Below are 18,694 nucleotides of genomic sequence, written 5' to 3'. Positions count from 1 at the left end.
CACAGCTCCCTTCTGTCTGTGTCACCCTGCAGGAGGAGGGGCAGACCAACAGCTCCCTTCTGCCTGTGTCACCCTGCAGGAGGGGTAGGCTCACAGCAACCTTCTGTCTGTGTCACCCTGCAGGAGGAGGGGCAGACTCACAGCTCCCTGCTGTCTGTGTCGCCCTGCAGGAGAAGGGGCAGACTCACAGCTCCCTTCTATCTGTGTCACCCTGCAGGAGGAGGGGCAGACTCCCAGCTCCCTTCTTCCATTGTCACCCTGCAGGAGGAGGGGCAGGCTCACAGCTCCCTGCTGTCTGTGTCACCATGCAGGGGAAGGGACAGACCCACAGCTCCCTTCTGCCTGTGTCACCCTGCAGGAGGGGCAGACTCACAGCTCCCTCCTGTCTGTGTCATCTTCCAGGAGGAGGGGCAGACTCACAGCTCCCATCTGTTTATGTCACCCTGCAGGAGGAGGGGCAGACTCCCAGCTCTCTTCTGTCTGTGTCACCCTGCAGGAGGAGAGGCAGACTCACAATTCCCTTCTTCCTTTGTCACCCTGCAGGAGGAGGGGCAGACTCACAGCTCCCTTCGCTCCCTTCTGTCTGTGTCACCCTGCAGGGGGAGGGGCAGACTTACAGCTCATTTCTGCCTGTGTTACCCTGCAGGAGGAGGGGCAGACTCACAGCTCCCTTCTGCCTGTGTCACCCTGCAGGAGGAGGGGCAGACTCACAGCTCCCTTCTGTCTGTGTCACCCTGCAGGAGGAGGGGCAGACCCACAGCTCCCTTCTGCCTGTGTCACCCTGCAGGAGGGGTAGGCTCACAGCAACCTTCTGTCTGTGTCACCCTGCAGGAGGAGGGGCAGACTCACAGCTCCCTGCTGTCTGTGTCGCCCTGCAGGAGAAGGGGAAGACTCACAGCTCCCTTCTATCTGTGTCACCCTGCAGGAGGAGGGGCAGACTCCAAGCTCCCTTCTTCCATTGTCACCCTGCAGAAGGAGGGGCAGGCTCACAGCTCCCTGCTGTCTGTGTCACCATGCAGGGGAAGGGACAGACCCACAGCTCCTTTCTGCCTGTGTCACCCTGCAGGAGGGGAAGACTCACAGCTCCCTCCTGTCTGTGTCATCTTCCAGGAGGAGGGGCAGACTCACAGCTCCCATCTGTTTATGTCACCCTGCAGGAGGAGGGGCAGACTCCCAGCTCTCTTCTGTCTGTGTCACCCTGCAGGAGGAGAGGCAGACTCACAATTCCCTTCTTCCTTTGTCACCCTGCAGGAGGAGGGGCAGACTCACAGCTCTCTTCTGCCTGTGTCACCCTGCAGGAGGAGGGGCAGACTCACAGCTCCTTTCTGCCTGTGTTACCCTGCAGGAGGAGGGGCAGACTCACAGCTCCCTTCTGCCTGTGTCACCCTGCAGGAGGAGGGGCAGACTCACAGCTCTCTTCTGCCTGTGTCACCCTGCAGGAGGAGGGACAGACTCACAGCTCCCCTCTGTCTGTGTCACCCTGCAGGAGAAGGGGCAGACTCACAGCTTCCTCCTGTCTGTGTCACCCTGCAGGAGGAGGGGCAGACTCACAGCTCCCTTTTGTCTGTGTCATCCTGCAGGAGGAGGGGCAGACTCACAGCTCCCTTCTGTCTGTGTCATCCTGCAGGAGGAGGGGCAGACTCAGCTCCCTTCTGTCTGTGTCATCCTGCAGGAGGAGGGGCAGACTCACAGCTCCCTTCTGTCTGTGTCACCCTGCAGGAGGAGGGGCAGACTCACAGCTCCCTTCTGTCTGTGTCACCCTGCAGGAGGAGGGGCAGACTCACAGCTCCCTTCTGTCTGTGTCACCCTGCAGGAGGAGGGGCAGGCTCACAGCTCCCTTCTGTCTGTGCCACCCTGCAGGAGAAGGGGGCAGACTCACAGCTGCCCTCTGTCTGAGTCACCCTGCAGGAGGAGGGGCAGACTCACAGCTCCCTTCTGTCTGTGTCACACTGCAGGAGGAGGTTATTACTTACTCTGTATCTGCTGCATTGTACTGATCTTGTGTGTAAGTGACAGGCAGACAAGCCAGGACATTATTCTCCTATAAAAGAAGATGTAAAATAGATCAACGTCAACAGAACTACAAAATACACACTATAGATCTTACTATACGGACTAGAGATAGGACAGCGAATGTGATGAATCCCAGGAATCTTTTCGAAGTGTTAGGATTGAAATGCCGCTGGAGAGGTAATGTATTGTTGCGTTGAATACTCACTGTAAAGGGGTGGTGACACTGGCAGAGCAACTGAGAGGAACCAGGCTTGGGGTTATCAACTGGGGGGCAATAAACAGAGCTCAATTATCAGGGGCAAGAACATTGTCCAAGAGGTTTGGGAGATACCAACGTTGAATCAGTGGAGGCGAGTGGGACGGGGGATCAGCTAGAAGCTTCACTCTACTGAGTTAAAGGATTACTATCAAGAAAAAAGTAGACAATTAAAATCTAACAGAAATGACAGCTTTTGGACCAGTCCATCTCCTCATGTGGGACTCTCGAGGTTTTCTTTGTTTTCAACAGCATTCCCTGAACAGCAGTTTAACTGCCAAAATAGTTGATACCAGCCAGTCTCCCTACTCCCTTGCACACTATTTTGTCAGTTAGACTTTGCAACTGCTGTTCAGGAAATGCTGTTGAAAACAAAGAAAACCCTGAGAATTCCCCACCAGATGGACTGGCCCAAAACCTGTCGGTCCTGTCAGATTGCCTACTTTTTTTGCGATAGTGGCCCTTTAAGCACCCATTTGGGGCACACCTTTAAAGAGGAACTCCAGTGAAAATAATGTAATAAAAAATTGCTTCATTTTTACAATAATTATGTATAAATGATTTAGTCAGTGTTTGCCCATTGTAAAATCTTTTAAATCCCTGATTTACATTCTGATATTTATCACATGGTGACATTTTTATTGCTGGCAGGTGATGTAGCTGCTGCATGCTGTTTTGGCAGTTGGAAACAGCTGTAAACAGCTATATGCCAGAATGCAACAAGGTTCACAGAGAAGGAAGTGCCAGGACCATAGTCCTCAGGGTTTCACCACAATATCAGCCATACAGAGCCCCCTGATGATCCGTTTGTGAAAAGGAATAGATTTCTCATGGAAAAGGGGGCATCAGCTACTGATTGGGATGAAGTTTAATTCTTGGTCACGGTTTCTCTTTAAAGTGTACCTGAGACAGAGAAGAACACTCCCAGCAACGAGAGCGTGATAGCCCCTATCACGCTCTCATTGCTGGGAGTGTTCATCTCCGTGCACGGCCAGGACGGTTAGCGATGGATCGGAGCAGCCCGGGGAGACAGCCCACAGCCTTAAAGAGTACACGCGGCAGACTGAGTTTAGATTATAGGACAGAGAGGCATGTTCTCTGCCTAATGACATTCCTCTGTGTCCTTCTAGTGCCGCTGTCAGTCCCCCCGGGCTATGCTGTCCCCCCTGAAAGCTAACGACAGGCTAGCGACAATCTGATTGTCGCTAGCCTCCTTTTACCCTGCCAGCCGTCAATCACTTCGCTTCCCCGCCTCCCAACAACTTGCTCCCCGCCTATGGCTGAAAGTATTAGAGGCAGAGGGTTAGCAGGGCTGCCAGACAACTGGTGTTGCTGAAAAGGAAATAAACATGGCAGCCTCCATATACCTTTCACTTCAGTTGTCCTTTAAGGGGGCTGGAGGAAGGCCCAGGTAAGTATAAATGCTTTCTTTTAAAGAGAACCAGAGACGAAGCACCCACATGTATTTTACCTTATAAATCAGTGGGAACATGACAGTAAACACCTAATCTGCTCTTTGTTTCATTGTTCTCTGTTTAATCTGACTATTATCACCTCTGATAAGAAACCCCAACTGAGCATTCAGTCTGGCTTTGCTACGGAAAGATTATAGCTGAGTCTGTCTTCTCTGGTCTCTTTTCAAGCCCAAGCCTGCCCCCATTGTGGCTCTGCTATAATGACTCAGCAATAATCATTCCTGGAAAAGCTAGATTTAATGCTCAGTCCGGGATTCTTATCACAGCTGCTAACAGACACTTTTAGCAGTGAGGGTGAAAAAGGAGAGCAGGGTAGGTGTTTTCTCTAATGTTCCCACTGATATATATGGTAAAATACATGAGGGTGGTTCATCTCTGGTTCACTTTAAATCGTCTCAGATTTCCTTTAAAGGATACCTTAGTCCTAATTAACCTCCCTGGCGGTAAGCCCGAGCTGAGCTCGGGCTATGCCGCACAGGGAGACATCTCAGCCCCCGGTGGGGCGATTTTCATCATGTAAAGTGCTGTGCGTGCAGCTAGCACTTTGCTAGCTGCGCGCACAGCTTGATCGCCGCCGCTCTGCGGCGATCGCCCGCACGCAGCGGCAGAAGAGGGCCCCCCCCCGCCAGAGCCCTGCGCTGCCCGGACCAATGAGTTCCGGGCAGCGCTATGGGCTGGATCGAGTGCGCCTGATGTCTGGACGTCGGCTGACGTCCATGACGTCATGCCGATCGTCGCCATGGCGACAGGAGAAGCCAAACAGGGGAACGCGTTATATACGCGTTCCCCTGTTTGCTATTGTTGCCGGCGGCGATCGGACTAGAGGGCCACATGCGCCCTCTAGTGGTGTTTCATGTAGCTACCACTCTGGTAGCTTTACATGAAACAAAACAAACAAAAAAAAAATTAAAAAAAAGTTTTTTTCATCATTTGAAAAAAAAAATTAACCGCCAGGGAGGTTAAAATCTAAAAATGACGCCATGTGTGTGTGTGGGGGAGGTGCTGCTGCCGCGGCTAGGCGTCTGCCGCCGTTTGCCCACTATTCCTCTGGTTCTCATGGTCCTGCGCATGCTCAGTATGTCCTCTTGTGCGAGCGGGGTACGTCTTCGTGCAGGCATGCATGTGTGCGTACAGCACACTGGGTCCCTGGTGAGCGCTGTCACAAGCCGCCCAAAAGAACATACTGTGCAGTGCGTCCAGGTCAAAGGGCACCATCCGCTCCAACCAGGACAACAAGAAGGTTAGCGGGCAAATGGAGGCAGACGCCGGGCTAAGGGAGGTGTGGTAATCCCTAATGTGCAGGTAAGTGCCGGGAGGCACTAAAGAAAAAATGTGCACGAAAACGCAAGCGCTCGCGATTTATGATGTGAACAAGGCCTTTCTGCGTACAGCGAAGTCACTTACCCTTGACCAAAATATTGTGACAACGATGACCAGATGAGCCAGCAGTGTGAGAAATCGAGATGGGACCAGACCGCTAATCACAGACATCGTCAGATCTGCAACAGTCAAAAGAACGGCATCAAAAGGAGAAAATATATGATAGAGCGATTCTGTTTTATACAAGAGGGCTGCAGCCAACACCTCGTTGTTACGGATAAATGATCTCCACCCCTACCATGGATAGCGATTCACTCCCAGATACTCGTTTGCAATCTAAAGACCAAAGCTACCCAATTTTTTGATCAACATTTGAATTTACAATGACACACACATGGGAGGCAAGCGAATGACCTCTGCCTCACCACAGGAACCAGAGTTACAGAGAACCTGAAGTGAAATGTATTTGGAGGCTGCCATATTTATTTATTTTTAAACAATACCAGTTGCCTGGCAGTCCTGCTGGTCTATTTGGCTGCAGTAGCATCTGTATCACACACCTGATACAGCATAGTCCCCCATAACCGGCACCGGCGGGAATCGCCTGATGCCAGAAATATGTGCTTGTCAGTTACTTGAGCAACTGGCCAAAATTGAGCCAAACTCCCCCCTGAAATACTTACGGAGACTCCAGCTATGTCAGTCCACCTCCCTCTATCTTCTGTGGGCTCAGAGCGGCTTTCCCTCTACCTCAGTGCACAGAAGCCAGAGTGTCAGCTGATTCGCATCAGATCATGTGACACTCCGGCTTCCATACACAGATGTCAGAAGCCACTAGGGGCCTGCAGGGAGATGAGGCTTCCGCCATCCTCTTAAGCCTCAGAGATCCAGCGTGGGCAGCCACCAAAATAAAGCCAACAAGCTTGTCAGGTTTGGCGTGGCAGCAATATTTACCTTCTCCGGATCCATCGCAGAAGCGGCTTTCTGACGAGCTCCGGCGTAAGGTTTTTCCACCAGGGCCCATAGGAAAGCTGCTGTGCCTGTGCTGGACCGGGGAAGGTAAATATTTACATGTCCGATCATCCATGGCTGCCAGCGCTGGATCCCGGAGGGTGAGGAAGGGGACGGGGGAAGTCTCATTAGGATCCAGAGGCTTCCCCCTCCCCAGGTAAGTACCCCCGGGGGAAGTTTTCTTTATTACAGCTTTGGTTTAAAAGGAAATAATTATAGCAGCCTCCGAATATCTCTTGCTTCAGGTTCCCTTTAAAGTGTACCCGAGGCGAACCTTGGGCTTGATTCACTAAACCGTGATAAGACAAATATCACACCTTATCAAAGTTATCACACGCTATGAAAGTTATCACACGCTATGAAAGTTATCACACGCTATGAAAGTTATCACACGCTATGAAAGTTATCACACGCTATGAAAGTTATCACACGCTATGAAAGTTATCACACGCTATGAAAGTTATCACACGCTATGAAAGTTATCACACGCTATGAAAGTTATCACACGTTATCAAAGTTAACACACGTTATCAAAGTTAACACACGTTATCAAAGTTAACACGCCTTATCAGAGTAGTATAGCAAGCGCTACAAACCCGCAGGGGCTCAGGGCAAGACGAGTGGTGCTCTCGTCATTGCCAATTAGCAGACATAAGTTTGTAACGCTCGCTGTGCTACTCTGATAAGGTGTGACGTGTGATAACTTTTAATAACGCGTGATAACGTTGATAAGGTGTGATATTTGTCTTATCATGGTTTAGTGAATCAAGCACCCTTGTGCAAAAACACACTTACCTAAGAAGAGGAAATCCTCTAGAACCTGTAGAGCTTTCCCACACTGTCCTCAGGTCCATCAATGTCAAACGTGGACCCCCCAAAAAATTCTACAAGGGCTTGTTGGAAAGGAACATCAGATCCATGCTCCTCCATAGACGCAAGCGTGGCCGTTCCACACCTGCATGAGTTAGGCTCCGCCTGTGCAATACCCCGGAGCGGCACACCCAAGAGCGGCTCTGTGCTACTGTGCAGGCGCGCCGCGAAGGAGAGCAGCCCGATGTTCCGTAGGTTCCCAGTGACCAGCACAGAACTGGAGGACAGCGTGGGAAGCTTCTGCAGGATCCAGAGGCTTCCCGCTCCTAAGGCAAGTATTTCATTTTTCACCCGAGCTTTGCTTCGGTTTTGCTTTAATATACATTAAAAGATTGGGAGTCTAGTTGTATAGTTACTTTTTGCAGACAGTGCTGACTTTAGTCCTCTTCTCCAAGCACCCTCCCCCTTCCATCATGGGATTAACATCATAACCAGAGCATACCCAGGATGGCTCCTTCTGTCCCCAGTGTACCCCCAGCATCCCCCTCTTCTCTTCCCTTTTGCGCAGCTCTCCCTAGTAACGGCTTCTGCTGGTCTTGTCAGCAGCAGAAGCCATCACTAGAGGGAGCTGTGAGACAAAAGAGAGGTCTGCGATCCCTGCTGGGGTCACTGGATTGGGTAAGACGGGCTGCTACACTGCTAATTACTTCGGGGGGGGGAGGGTGCGAAGACAAACAGGGAATTCCCCAACGTTGCGACGGGTCAGCGGTTCATAGTGGTGGGCGTTTGTAGCAGGGGTGTTGAGTCTGAGTTGAGGAGTCAGAGCGGTTTTGGGTACCTGGAGTACGTCTTACAGTATTTTTGTTCAAACTTTTTCACCTACTTTTTGATACTTAATCAATTGCAAAATGGTGAAGAATTATTTTAAAATGGACCTGAACTCTTGCACAGCACAGAAGGAAAACATAGAGAAATGCACCCTGTATGTATTTAGAGAGTTTAGCCTGTCTGATCCCCCCTCATCTGTGACTAATCACAACTGTAATTTGATCTCTCAGCTGTGTCAGCTCAGGAATCTTTTCTGTCTGACACACTGCGATTGTAAGCACGAGTCCTGGAGCGCTCTGGATTTGACCCTGCAGCCATTGAATACAATCGCTCCCAGAATGCTGTATGCGGCCCTTTCGCCAGCGATCAGAAAGTGCTGCAAGAAATGCTCTAGTGGGACTCAGTCTTAAAGCTTGCCATACACTGGCAGACTTTCTCCCGATGTGCCCAAAAGATAGACCCCACCTTGATTGAAGATAATGGTCTGCACCACATCCAAGTATAAATCAGCTTCATTGAAGATCCATAAAATGCTGTGAAGCAGCTACAGCCCGCTGTTTCCGGTTACATGCCCTTTTACAAGGCTGAGCGGCTTGTAAAAGAGCATGTAACCTGAAATAGCGGGCTGTAGCTGCTTCACAGCATTTTATGGATCTTCAATGAAGCTGATTTATACTTGGATGTGGTGCAGACCATTATCCTCAAACAAGGCGGATGTTCACCCTGTTGGTACAAGGGGGTGCTTCCCGCACACCCACAGAGGATTGCAGAGGTGCTGTTCCATCTCTCTTGAATCAAGTGAGACCCCACCTTGATTGATATCTGATCAGAAAGGGATCAATAACTGCCACCCCCCCTGGTGTCCCCCCTACTAATACTGCTCTCCCTGGGGCCCCTCAAAACAGTGGTGCAATGTCATACTGTCAGGAATATACTGGGGTGCTGATAATGTTAAGGATAATAACAGAACATATTTCTGTCTTTTTTCTGTCTACTGGGTAAAACCTCAGATGTGTATTGTGCTTGGTAGTAATTGGCCACCTGGCCAGAGTAATCTGAAGGATAATGTAAGTCTGCATGTAAATGTACATTACCTCTGCCCTCATTGTCCAGCCGGGGAAACTGTGTGTACTGCTAATTAGCGGCCAATTGAGGAAGAATAGGCTGGTCGGCATGGCTTTTGAGTCTGGTGTCAGCTATTGTCCCATTATACAAGGAAAGCCTGCTAAGAGTCTTGAGGAAAGGGGGAAGCTGACACCTGAATGTTTGAAATGTATTTGACAGCCTACGGGAAATTATAGAAGGGGTGAAGTCCTTTTGATACCATTTGCTACCTGTGGAAATTGAATTATTGGTGGAGGTGCAACCTCCTTATCTTTGATCAGCTAGGAAGTACTGTCAACAATGGGGTTGTCACCTGTAACTTGGACTAGGGAAATCTTTTCATGTATGTGGGCTATTGTACATTTTTCGCAGGTGGATGTTAGATCTCTGGAGATCCAATTATGACTGAGGATGTAATTAAATCTAGCTTCCCCCCGTCCACACAGGCTTACAGCCTCGAGGCGAATATTTCATTATAAAAACCAGGGGACATCTACCTCAAATCAGTTCTCTTCTGACGGTAGTGGCAGCCGGTCTCCTGGCCCAAGCTAGTGAACTCCTGGTCTAACCAGAATTGTGTCCGTCCACCAAAGTCCAAGGTTCTTCTATCTGGATTCCTGTATTTTTGGTAAGCAAATTGCTTGGTGTGTTATCTTTGTAACTTTTATCTTGTAACTATTTTTACTTTGTTTTTTTGTAATCTTTTTGTATATATTAAGTTCTGCACTGTTCTATGTTTTTCTGGAATATTAAATTATTATTTAATAAGCTTGACTTCTGCTGTACTAAACTAACACTCATAGCCTAGAAGAGACTGAAGTGTAACCGTGTATAAGTTCATGCCTAGTTGTATGTTTGAGCAACACTACCGTATGAAATTGTAATTGCATTGTGTGTGGGGGCGTTTGTCATACGTTGGCCTAAGCGCGCAGCTGACCCAACGTACGAACAACGCCAGTGCGAGTAGCGACAGCAGAGTGGCTAACAGTATCGTTCGGAACGACTGTTAGTGGGTCTTTGCTTCACGACAGTGTAAGATTGCAACTGTGTGTGTGTGTGGGTGCGTGGCGTTCCCGTATTTGGCCTAAGCGCAAAGCTGACCCAAATCCGAAAACGCGGAGTGCGCGCTGAGGACTCGACAGCAGAGTGGAAGTGTCTAGCGAACCGCTAGTGGTGGCAGTGAGAGGTGTTCTGAGGGGTTCCAGCCTTGTTTTAGCTTGACTAAGGCTGCTTCCCCTCTCAGTCTGGTCAAACCCGCAGTCGGGAACCGTATACGCAGGCGTGCCGCGGGCCGGTTCCTGACACATACTCACCTCTCCTGCAAGCGCAATACCTCCTGTGTGCTTCTGTCATCTACCAGAGCCTGAAACCCTGTGACTCGGCGGTACGTGCGTCCCCAAGCCGGATCAGAGAGTATGGGCACCGGGAGATGACAGAACACAAGAGGCAGTGCAGAGGTGAGCAAGACTTCACTAATACTCTGCACGGGCACCCAGGAGAGCAGTATTAGCGAGTGGGGGGGTACCTGGGGGGGTCCATCACTGGCTCCAGCACACCCACATGGATACCATCTAACCCCTGTACCTTTTCCACCATCAAAAAATACTATGTACAATTCATGCAATTGTTGGTTGATTTCAATCAGAAATCTATAAAAAAAAAAAATTGGTCAGGTGACATTTTGGGGCACCAATCCCCAGCAGAGAATATTGCATAGTGTATGGGCACCTTTATGCGCTACACTTCTCACTAATTATAGGACAACTGAGAGGGATATGGAGGCTGCCATATTTAATACCAGTTGCCTGGCAGCCCTGCTGAGCTATAGGACTCCCAAACAAAACCATCTATAGACAAGCCTTCCCCATGCATACTACTGCTGCAAAGACACCAGATCCCCCTCATCCAAATGACACAGGGACCCCCCCCCCCCCCCCCAACACACCATCTATAGCAGTGGCCCTCAAACTAAGGACCGTGAGCCAAAAGTGGCCCCCTGATGCTTTTTTTACCCCCCCCCCCCCACACACACACACTCACACACAAAACGTTGTATAGATGCGGTCAGCAACATCTTTAAATATTGGTGGTCCGCATATAGAATGGGGCCAGAAAGCAGTAACTCGCTGGTTTCCAATCAAATTCCACATCAGGTGACACTGCTGTCCAATTGGGACTGCAGGTTGTCACCTGGGTATGCTCCACTGTCTGGCCCGCATAGAACTTCTACATCATTTTATGTATACTCCGGCCCACCAGCTGGCTGAAGTATGTTGACCCGGCCTTTCGACCCAAAATGTTTGGGGACCCCTGATGTATAGACAAGTCCTCCCCATACACACACTATTACTACAAAGACTCTAGATCCCCCCCTTATACAAATGACACAGAGACCCCCCCAACACACCATCTATAGACAACTCCTCCCCATACATACTCTTACTACAAATACTCCAGATCACCCCTCATCCAACTGACACAAGGGCTCCCCCATCACACCATCTATAGACAATCCTCACCATACATACTATTACTACAAAGACTCCAGATCCCCCCCCCCCCCCCAGGAACATCATCACACCATCTATAGACAAGCCCTCCCCATACACACTATTACTACAAAGACACCAGATCCCCCCTCATCCAACTGACACAAGGGCTCCCCCATCACACCATCTATAGACAATCCTCCCCATACATACTATTGCTACAAAGACACCAGATCCCCCCCAGGACCCCCCCCCCCCCATATCACACCACCTGTAGACAAGCCCTCCCCATACACACTATTGCTACAAATACTCCAGACCCCCCCTTATACAAATTACACAGCAAACCCCCCAACACACCATCTATAGACAATCCTCCCCATACACACTATTACTACAAAGACTCCAGATCCCCCCTCATCCAACTGACACAAGGGCTCCCCCAACACACCATCTATAGACAATCCTCCCCATACATACTATTACTACAAATACTCCAGATGCCCCCCAGGAACCCCCCAACACACCATCTATAGACAACTCCTCCCCATACATACTATTGCTGCAAAGACTCCAGATCCCCCCCAGGAACCCCCCCAAATCACACCATAGACAATCCTCCCCATACATACTCTTACTACAAATACTCCAGATCCCCCCTCATCCAACTGACACAAGGGCTCCCCCATCACACCATCTATAGACAACTCCTCCCCATACATACTATTACTACAAAGACTCCAGATCCCCCCCAGGAAGCCCCCTATCACACCATCTATAGACAAGCCCTCCCCATACACACTATTACTACATAGACTCCAGATCCCCCCCAGGAAGCCCCCTATCACACCATCTATAGACAAGCCCTCCCCATACACACTATTACTACAAAGACTCCAGATCCCCCCCAGGAAGCCCCCTATCACACCATCTATAGACAAGCCCTCCCCATACACACTATTACTACATAGACTCCAGATCCCCCCTCATCCAACTGACACAAGGGCTCCCCCATCACACCATCTATAGACAATCCTCCTCCATCCAGCATTACCTCCTGCCTGCTCCACGGAGCGCGCGCACTATGCGTCGCCTAGCAACACTCCACCGCTGACACAACTGCCGCTGCCTGACTCCGCGTGACGCTCATCAGACACCAGAGCGCCACGCCCCCTCCACGCTCTGTCCCCGCTGCGCTCATTCACGCGCGGGCTCCCGGGCTTCAGCAAAATGGCCACCGCGATTTTTTTTTTCTTATTTTGTATATTTTATTTGTATTATTTTATGTTTTGCGCCGTTTACCATTCGGGAAAGCTGAAAATGGCCATCATAGTGTATTTTGAACGATTCGAAGTGTCAGTTCATCAATGCCCTAAAGGGCGCGATCAGGGTAACAATCATCCCTGCAAATGGAATACAACCTCCTGGACGCCTCACTGCAACAGGGAGCAGGGAGGTTTCATATGAAATCGCATTTGCAATAGGGGTTTAAAATAAGAAAAGAGAAATGGCAAAAATTATTCAAAGCGCATGGGTGAGGATTGATGTCAAAGATGAAAAGAAAATCGGTGGAAATAAAAAATACAAGGCGAGCAAAACATTGCTGGCAGCGGTGGGATTCGAACCCACGCCTCCAGAGAGACTGGAGCCTAAATCCAGCGCCTTAGACCGCTCGGCCACGCTACCTTGCTGGTGTTGTCATGCGACGCTATTGGATCAGTACTGCCTCATTGTGACGTCACAATAGCTGTGAGACTGACAGAGTGAAGCAATTGGTGGTGGAGTAGGGTTCTAATTCTGCCTTGGATAGTCTGCTGTTACTGGATTATTTAATAGTGGTATTTATACAGATGTAACAGCCTACACAAGGCACTGCAGACCATGCCCCCTTGGCTGAATCATCTAAGCCTCTGACAGGGCAGATGTTTCACAACTATTCATATCTTCTAAACCATGGTAGCTATGATAATGCAGAAAGCCCATTCTACTCCTTTGTAAAGTTCTGATCCTAGATACTAATCAAAGGATGTAAGTATGCACAGACGCAGGGACGCACCTGGACATGCACGCCACAACTGCTGCCTACTGCACATGCGCGGTGGGCTGGCTTTGGTTTGCGTGCACGAAGGCTTTGGGTGGTGCTCGCAAGCTTTGGGCAGCGTGAGCTCTGCTGCATGCGCAGAATTTGGGCAGCGGGGTCTCTCGACATGCGCAGGCTTTGGGCAGCGGGGGCTCAGCGGCATGCGCAGGCTTTGGGCAGCGGGGGCTCTGCGGCATGCGCAGGCTTTGGGCAGCGGGGGCTCAGCAGCATGCGCAGGCTTTGGGCAGCGGGGGCTCAGCGGCATGCGCAGGCTTTGGGCAGCGTGAGCTCTGCTGCATGCGCAGAATTTGGGCAGCGGGGTCTCTCGACATGCGCAGGCTTTGGCCAGCGGGGGCTCTGCAGCATGCGCAGGCTTTGGGCAGCGGGGGCTCAGCGGCATGCGCAGGCTTTGGGCAGCAGGGGCTCTGCGGCATGCGCAGGCTTTGGGCAGCGGGGGCTCAGCGGCATGCGCAGGCTTTGGGCAGTGGGGGCTCTGCGGCATGCGCAGGCTTTGGGCAGCGGGGGCTCTGCGGCATGCGCAGGCTTTGGGCAGGCTTTGGCTAGCAGAGGCTCTGCAGCATGCGCAGGCTTTGGGCAGCGGGGGCTCTGCAGCATGCGCAGGCGTTGGGCAGCGGGGGCTCTGCAGCATGCGCAGGCTTTGGGCAGCGGGGGCTCAGCGGCATGCGCAGGCTTTGGGCAGCGGGGGCTCAGCGGCATGCGCAGGCTTTGGGCAGCGGGGGCTCTGCGGCATGCGCAGGCTCTGGCCAGCGGGGGCTCTGCGGCATGTGCAGGCTCTGGCCAGCGGGGACTCTGCGGCATGCGCAGGCTTTGGGCAGCGGGGACTCTGCGGCATGCGCAGGCTTTGGGCAGCGGGGGCTCTGCGGCATGCGCAGGCTTTGGGCAGCGGGGGCTCTGCAGAATGCGCAGGCTCTGGCCAGCGGGGGCTCTGCGGCATGGGCTGGCTTTGGGCAGCGGGGGCCCTGTGGCAGGCTTTGGGCAGCGGTGGCTCTACGGCATGCGCAGGCTTTGGGCAGCGGGGGCCCTGCGGCATGCGCAGGCTTTGGGCAGCGGGGGACCTGCTGCATGCGCAGGCTTTGGGCAGCGGGGGCCCTGCAGCATGCGCAGGCTTTGGGCAGCGGGGGCTCTGCGGCATGCGCAGGCTTTGGGCAGTGGGGGCTCTGCGGCATGCGCAGGCTTTGGGCAGCAGGGGCCCTGTGGCAGGCATGCGCAGGCTTTGGGCAGTGGGGCTCTGCAGCATGCGCAGGCTTTGGGCAGCAATGGTGCTCGCAGGCTTTGGGCAGCAGGGGCACTGTGGCAGGCTTTGGGCAGCGGGGGCTCTGCGGCATGCGCAGGCTTTGGGCAGCGGGGGCTCTGCGGCATGCGCAGGCTTTGGGCAGCGGGGGCTCTGCGGCATGCGCAGGCTTTGGGCAGCGGGGGCCCTGCAGCATGCGCAGGCTTTGGGCAGCGGGGGCTCTGCGGCATGCGCAGGCTTTGGGCAGCGGAGGCTCTGCGGCATGCGCAGGCTTTGGGCAGCGGGGGCCCTGTGGCAGGCATGTGCAGGCTTTGGGCAGCAGTGGTGCTCGCAGGCTTTGGGCAGCAGGGGCCCTGTGGCAGGCATGTGCAGGCTTTGGATGGTGGTGGCACACGATGGGTGGCAGGGGCTCTGCGGTGATTGTGGTGTGTGTTTCTTTTGAGAATTGTGGAATTGTGGATTTACTGGTAACAAAGAACTAAAAAATCATGTGTACTTTCACACCAGTATCACATTTCCACAGTGAAATATGGAATAACATTATTGTGCACACAGATATTGACAAATAGGGTTTGACAATAAGGAAAAACGAGGTGAGTTTCACCACCACACCAACAAACCTGGCTGGCATTGACTGGGTGATCTTTGGCCTCTGTTACTGCTAGCTCAAGCCACATTGGCGTGGTGGCACACACAGCTCCATTTCACTATTACACAGTAACCACCACCAGCCTAGAGTGAGTGAGAGGAGAACAGAGGCCCAGACATCAACAGCATCCACCACTAGAGGCCCAGGCATCAACAGCATCCACCACTAGAGAGGCCCAGGCATCAACGGCAGCCACCACTAGAGGCCCAGGCATCAACAGCAGCCACCACTAGAGGCCCAGGCATCAACAGCAGCCACCACTAGAGGCCCAGACATCAACAGCAGCCACCACTAGAGGCCCAGACATCAACAGCAGCCACCACTAACTAAACGCGAACACCGCACTCATTCGCAACAGTGCACGCGTTTATGCGCGGTCCCCGCGTGTTAAGCACAACAGAGACAAGCACGCCTAACTAACCACTGACAGACAAACATGAAACAGAGGACACGAGCGCTTGCTTAACGGTTACCTCACCGAGCCTCCAGCAAGCGTTCGTAGCAGACAAGACAGATACACGAAAACAGGAATAAGTGAGAGATAGGATCCACAGCACTAGTGCGAGAAGCTAGTGCGATCCAGGAAGACAGAACAGAAGGATCCACAGCACTAGCGCAAGGCGAGTGCGATCCAAGCAAGACAGGCAGATGAGATAGCTGGTAGCAACCGCTGCTCCAGCTATACTCCAAGAACAACAGATCAGAACGACTTCCTGTCGACCACCGCTGGGACAGGACAATCGCAACAGACAAACAAAACAGATATGCAATCCTAACTGCACTAGGGAACCTGCCTAGTGCAGTCCCAGGAATTACTCTAAGCTAATAGTTAAACAAAGAGCAAGGCTGACACCCCAAGAGTGTTTCACAGGACTTACCCTTATGACCAGCCAAGGACTCTGGGAAACATAGCTCTTTATACTGCCAGTCATCAAAGGAGGCAAGTAGGGGATTTGCATAACGAGTGTATGCAAATTCCTCAGCAGCAGAACAGACCAGAAACCTGTAATGGAAAGACAGGTCTCTTTTGCAAAGACCTGCAGCCCACAGACTAGAGGAATGGTCAAACAGCTGTCTGCCAGTGCATCCAGATGAGCGGATCATTACAGCGTGAAGATGAGCTAGCAGGACAGAAATGCTGTGTGGGAAGCAGGAAATTTGGGTGCCTGGGGCTAATTAACTATTTGGGTGTCCCATAGACGCTAATGCAAAATATCAGCAGAAATTTGGGTGCCCGATAAATAGCGGGTGCCAGGCCCGTCCAACCAAAATTTTTAATCTTGAGAATGATCGTTTTGAGAAATATTGTCAGAAAATTATCATTTTGAAAGTCGTTTTAATTTGTTTTAAGAATTATCATTTTGTAAATTATCGTTTTGAAATGTATCGTCTTAGAAATGTAGCATTTTTTTTTAAATATTTGCAGCAGAAGAAGGGGGTTTTAAGGTTAGGCACCACTAGGGGGGAATCTTAGGGTTAGGCACCAACAGGGAGGGTCTTAGGGTTAGGCACCACCAGGAAGGAGGGGGGGATTAGGGTTAGGCACCACCGGGGGGGTTATGGTTAGGCATCAGTAGAGGGAGAGTTCTGTGTGAGAGAGGGTTAGGTTTAGTTGTAGTAAAATATTGGTAATAATTACCAATATTTTACTATCTTCATTTTGGACTGTAAATATTTATTCCTTTTTATTGATATAAACGATATTTTGCAATTTTGGCTTCACCCCGTGCCCTTTTTTCCTGGTGACCTTATTTAATGTATGTAGCTGTGTGGTGGTGGTTTCTGAAAGTAATTAGAACTTACTCGATGAGTCACAGTACTGGTCTGCTGCACATTGGTGGGGTACTGTAATAGATTGCGGAAAAGCCGCCGCGTGGACTGGCAGCGAGGCGGCTGGTTCCGCGTCCAGCTCGGCGGTTTGCACGCGGCAGCGTGCGTCTGATGTGGCTGGGCCTGTTAGTGCACAAAGATTGAGGAATACACGTGCGCGCGCTGAGAGGCAGAACCTTTATGACAAACGAGGAGGGAACAGCTGACCAGGTTGGTCAGCTGATCTCAGAGCGAGTGGCTATTGGTTGATCAGCGATGGGTGGTGCCGGGGAGCGCCGCTCTATATATAGTTATTGCTGGTCAGTCTCAAGTTGTCTGCCGTTGCGAACACTTACGTGAAAGCACTCAGACCATAGTCAGATCCCTCAGTGTATTAGAACCAGGAGGACCTGGGAATTCACACTGAGCCAGATTACTTCTGTGTTACTATTGTGTTATACTTCAGACTAGTTCCAGGGTGTTGAGACCACGGACCTCACACCCAAGACTAGGAATACTGTGTTACCATTGTGTTAGACTTCAGACCAGTTCCAGGGTGTTGAGACCACGGACCTCACACCCAAGACTAGGGATACTGTGTTACCATTGTGTTATACTTCAGACTAGTTCCAGGGTGTTGAGACCACGGACCTCACACCCAAGACTAGGGATACTGTGTTACCAGTGTGTTATACTTCAGACTAGTTCCAGGGTGTTGAGAACACGGACCTCACACCCAAGACTAGGCATTGTTTTGATATCGGTTATGACCTATTGCTTTCCTGACTATCCTTCTGCTTTCTGATTCGGTACCTACGCATATCTGATTTCCTGTTGCCAACCCTGCCTGCCTTTGGATACCGAATCAGCCTTCTGTCTCTGTACCTTGTCTGTCCGTGTGTTGCCGACCTGGCTTGCCCGACCTTGCGAGCTATCCCTCTCCATAGAGAGATTAGTCTCCAGACCTGCTTGTGACACCCACCTTCCAGGTGTCACTCAGCCACAGGTCCTTCCTGCTTTCCAGCCTGAAGCTCCACCCCTTTGGAGATCTCAGGCTGCTGGAAGGTCTTTGCACTTCCCAGAGGGAGGTATTTCCCATACTGCCAAGGACCACCTGCTCCTCGGGTGGTCTTACTCAAAGTCATTACTGTTGCACCAAACACTCACACTATATAGGTGTCCAGAGGTTAGTTATACTTGGATTATTGGTGATTCTGCAGATCATCAATAATCAGGTATATATCTGTATTCTTGGTGATACTGCAGATCACCAATAATCAGATTCTCTCTGTGTGTTGACACCGATCGTTACAGGTACTAGGAGTTACAGTAAATGCTATAAGTGTCCCCATCCCGAAGGGATTTCTCATTCATGGTTCTCCTTCATAGTTTTTCATCTTTATGGGGTATGTTGACCATCAACACCTCAGTTTAAATCTTTCTGTGCCTTTTATCTTACATGGTTCACATTGGCCCGGTTCCATGCACAGCCCAATGCCCTCTCACAGCATAAGATACAGTTCCTTGAGAAGCCCAGATTCAACATACATGCACTCACAGCTAGTGCTATGGCAAATTTTACAGATATTTTACTAATG

At 51.1% G+C, this 18,694-nt stretch overlaps 1 protein-coding gene and 1 non-coding gene across 4 annotated transcripts in view; both read right to left on the bottom strand.

Moving 5' to 3' along the window:
• The window catches only part of TMEM107 (transmembrane protein 107), a 39,846-nt gene extending 27,401 nt beyond the window's left edge, over positions 1 to 12,445 (bottom strand). For 2 of the 3 annotated variants that reach the window (XM_068274021.1, XM_068274023.1), the window contains exons 1-3: positions 12,361 to 12,445; positions 5,149 to 5,243; positions 1,974 to 2,041 (exon numbers count right to left, since the gene is read on the bottom strand). In XM_068274021.1, coding sequence (XP_068130122.1) covers positions 1,974 to 2,041; positions 5,149 to 5,235 — 155 coding nt within the window. In that variant the 5' untranslated portion in view covers positions 5,236 to 5,243; positions 12,361 to 12,445. Of the gene's footprint in view, positions 1 to 1,973; positions 2,042 to 5,148; positions 5,244 to 9,314; positions 9,412 to 12,360 lie in introns of those variants that run through there. The other variant, XM_068274024.1, reaches the window with a different exon arrangement.
• Positions 12,446 to 12,910: 465 nt separating this feature from the next.
• Positions 12,911 to 12,992, bottom strand: TRNAL-UAG (transfer RNA leucine (anticodon UAG)). The gene has a single exon. It is a non-coding gene; the product is annotated as a tRNA-Leu (tRNA).
• Between the last annotated feature and the right edge of the window lie 5,702 nt (positions 12,993 to 18,694).

The sequence above is a fragment of the Hyperolius riggenbachi genome, chromosome 3, assembly GCF_040937935.1.
Source record: "Hyperolius riggenbachi isolate aHypRig1 chromosome 3, aHypRig1.pri, whole genome shotgun sequence".
NCBI classification, from domain to species: Eukaryota; Metazoa; Chordata; class Amphibia; order Anura; family Hyperoliidae; genus Hyperolius; species Hyperolius riggenbachi.
The sequence above is the reverse complement of the archived record's forward strand: the minus strand, read 5'-3'. Positions and strand labels throughout refer to the sequence as shown.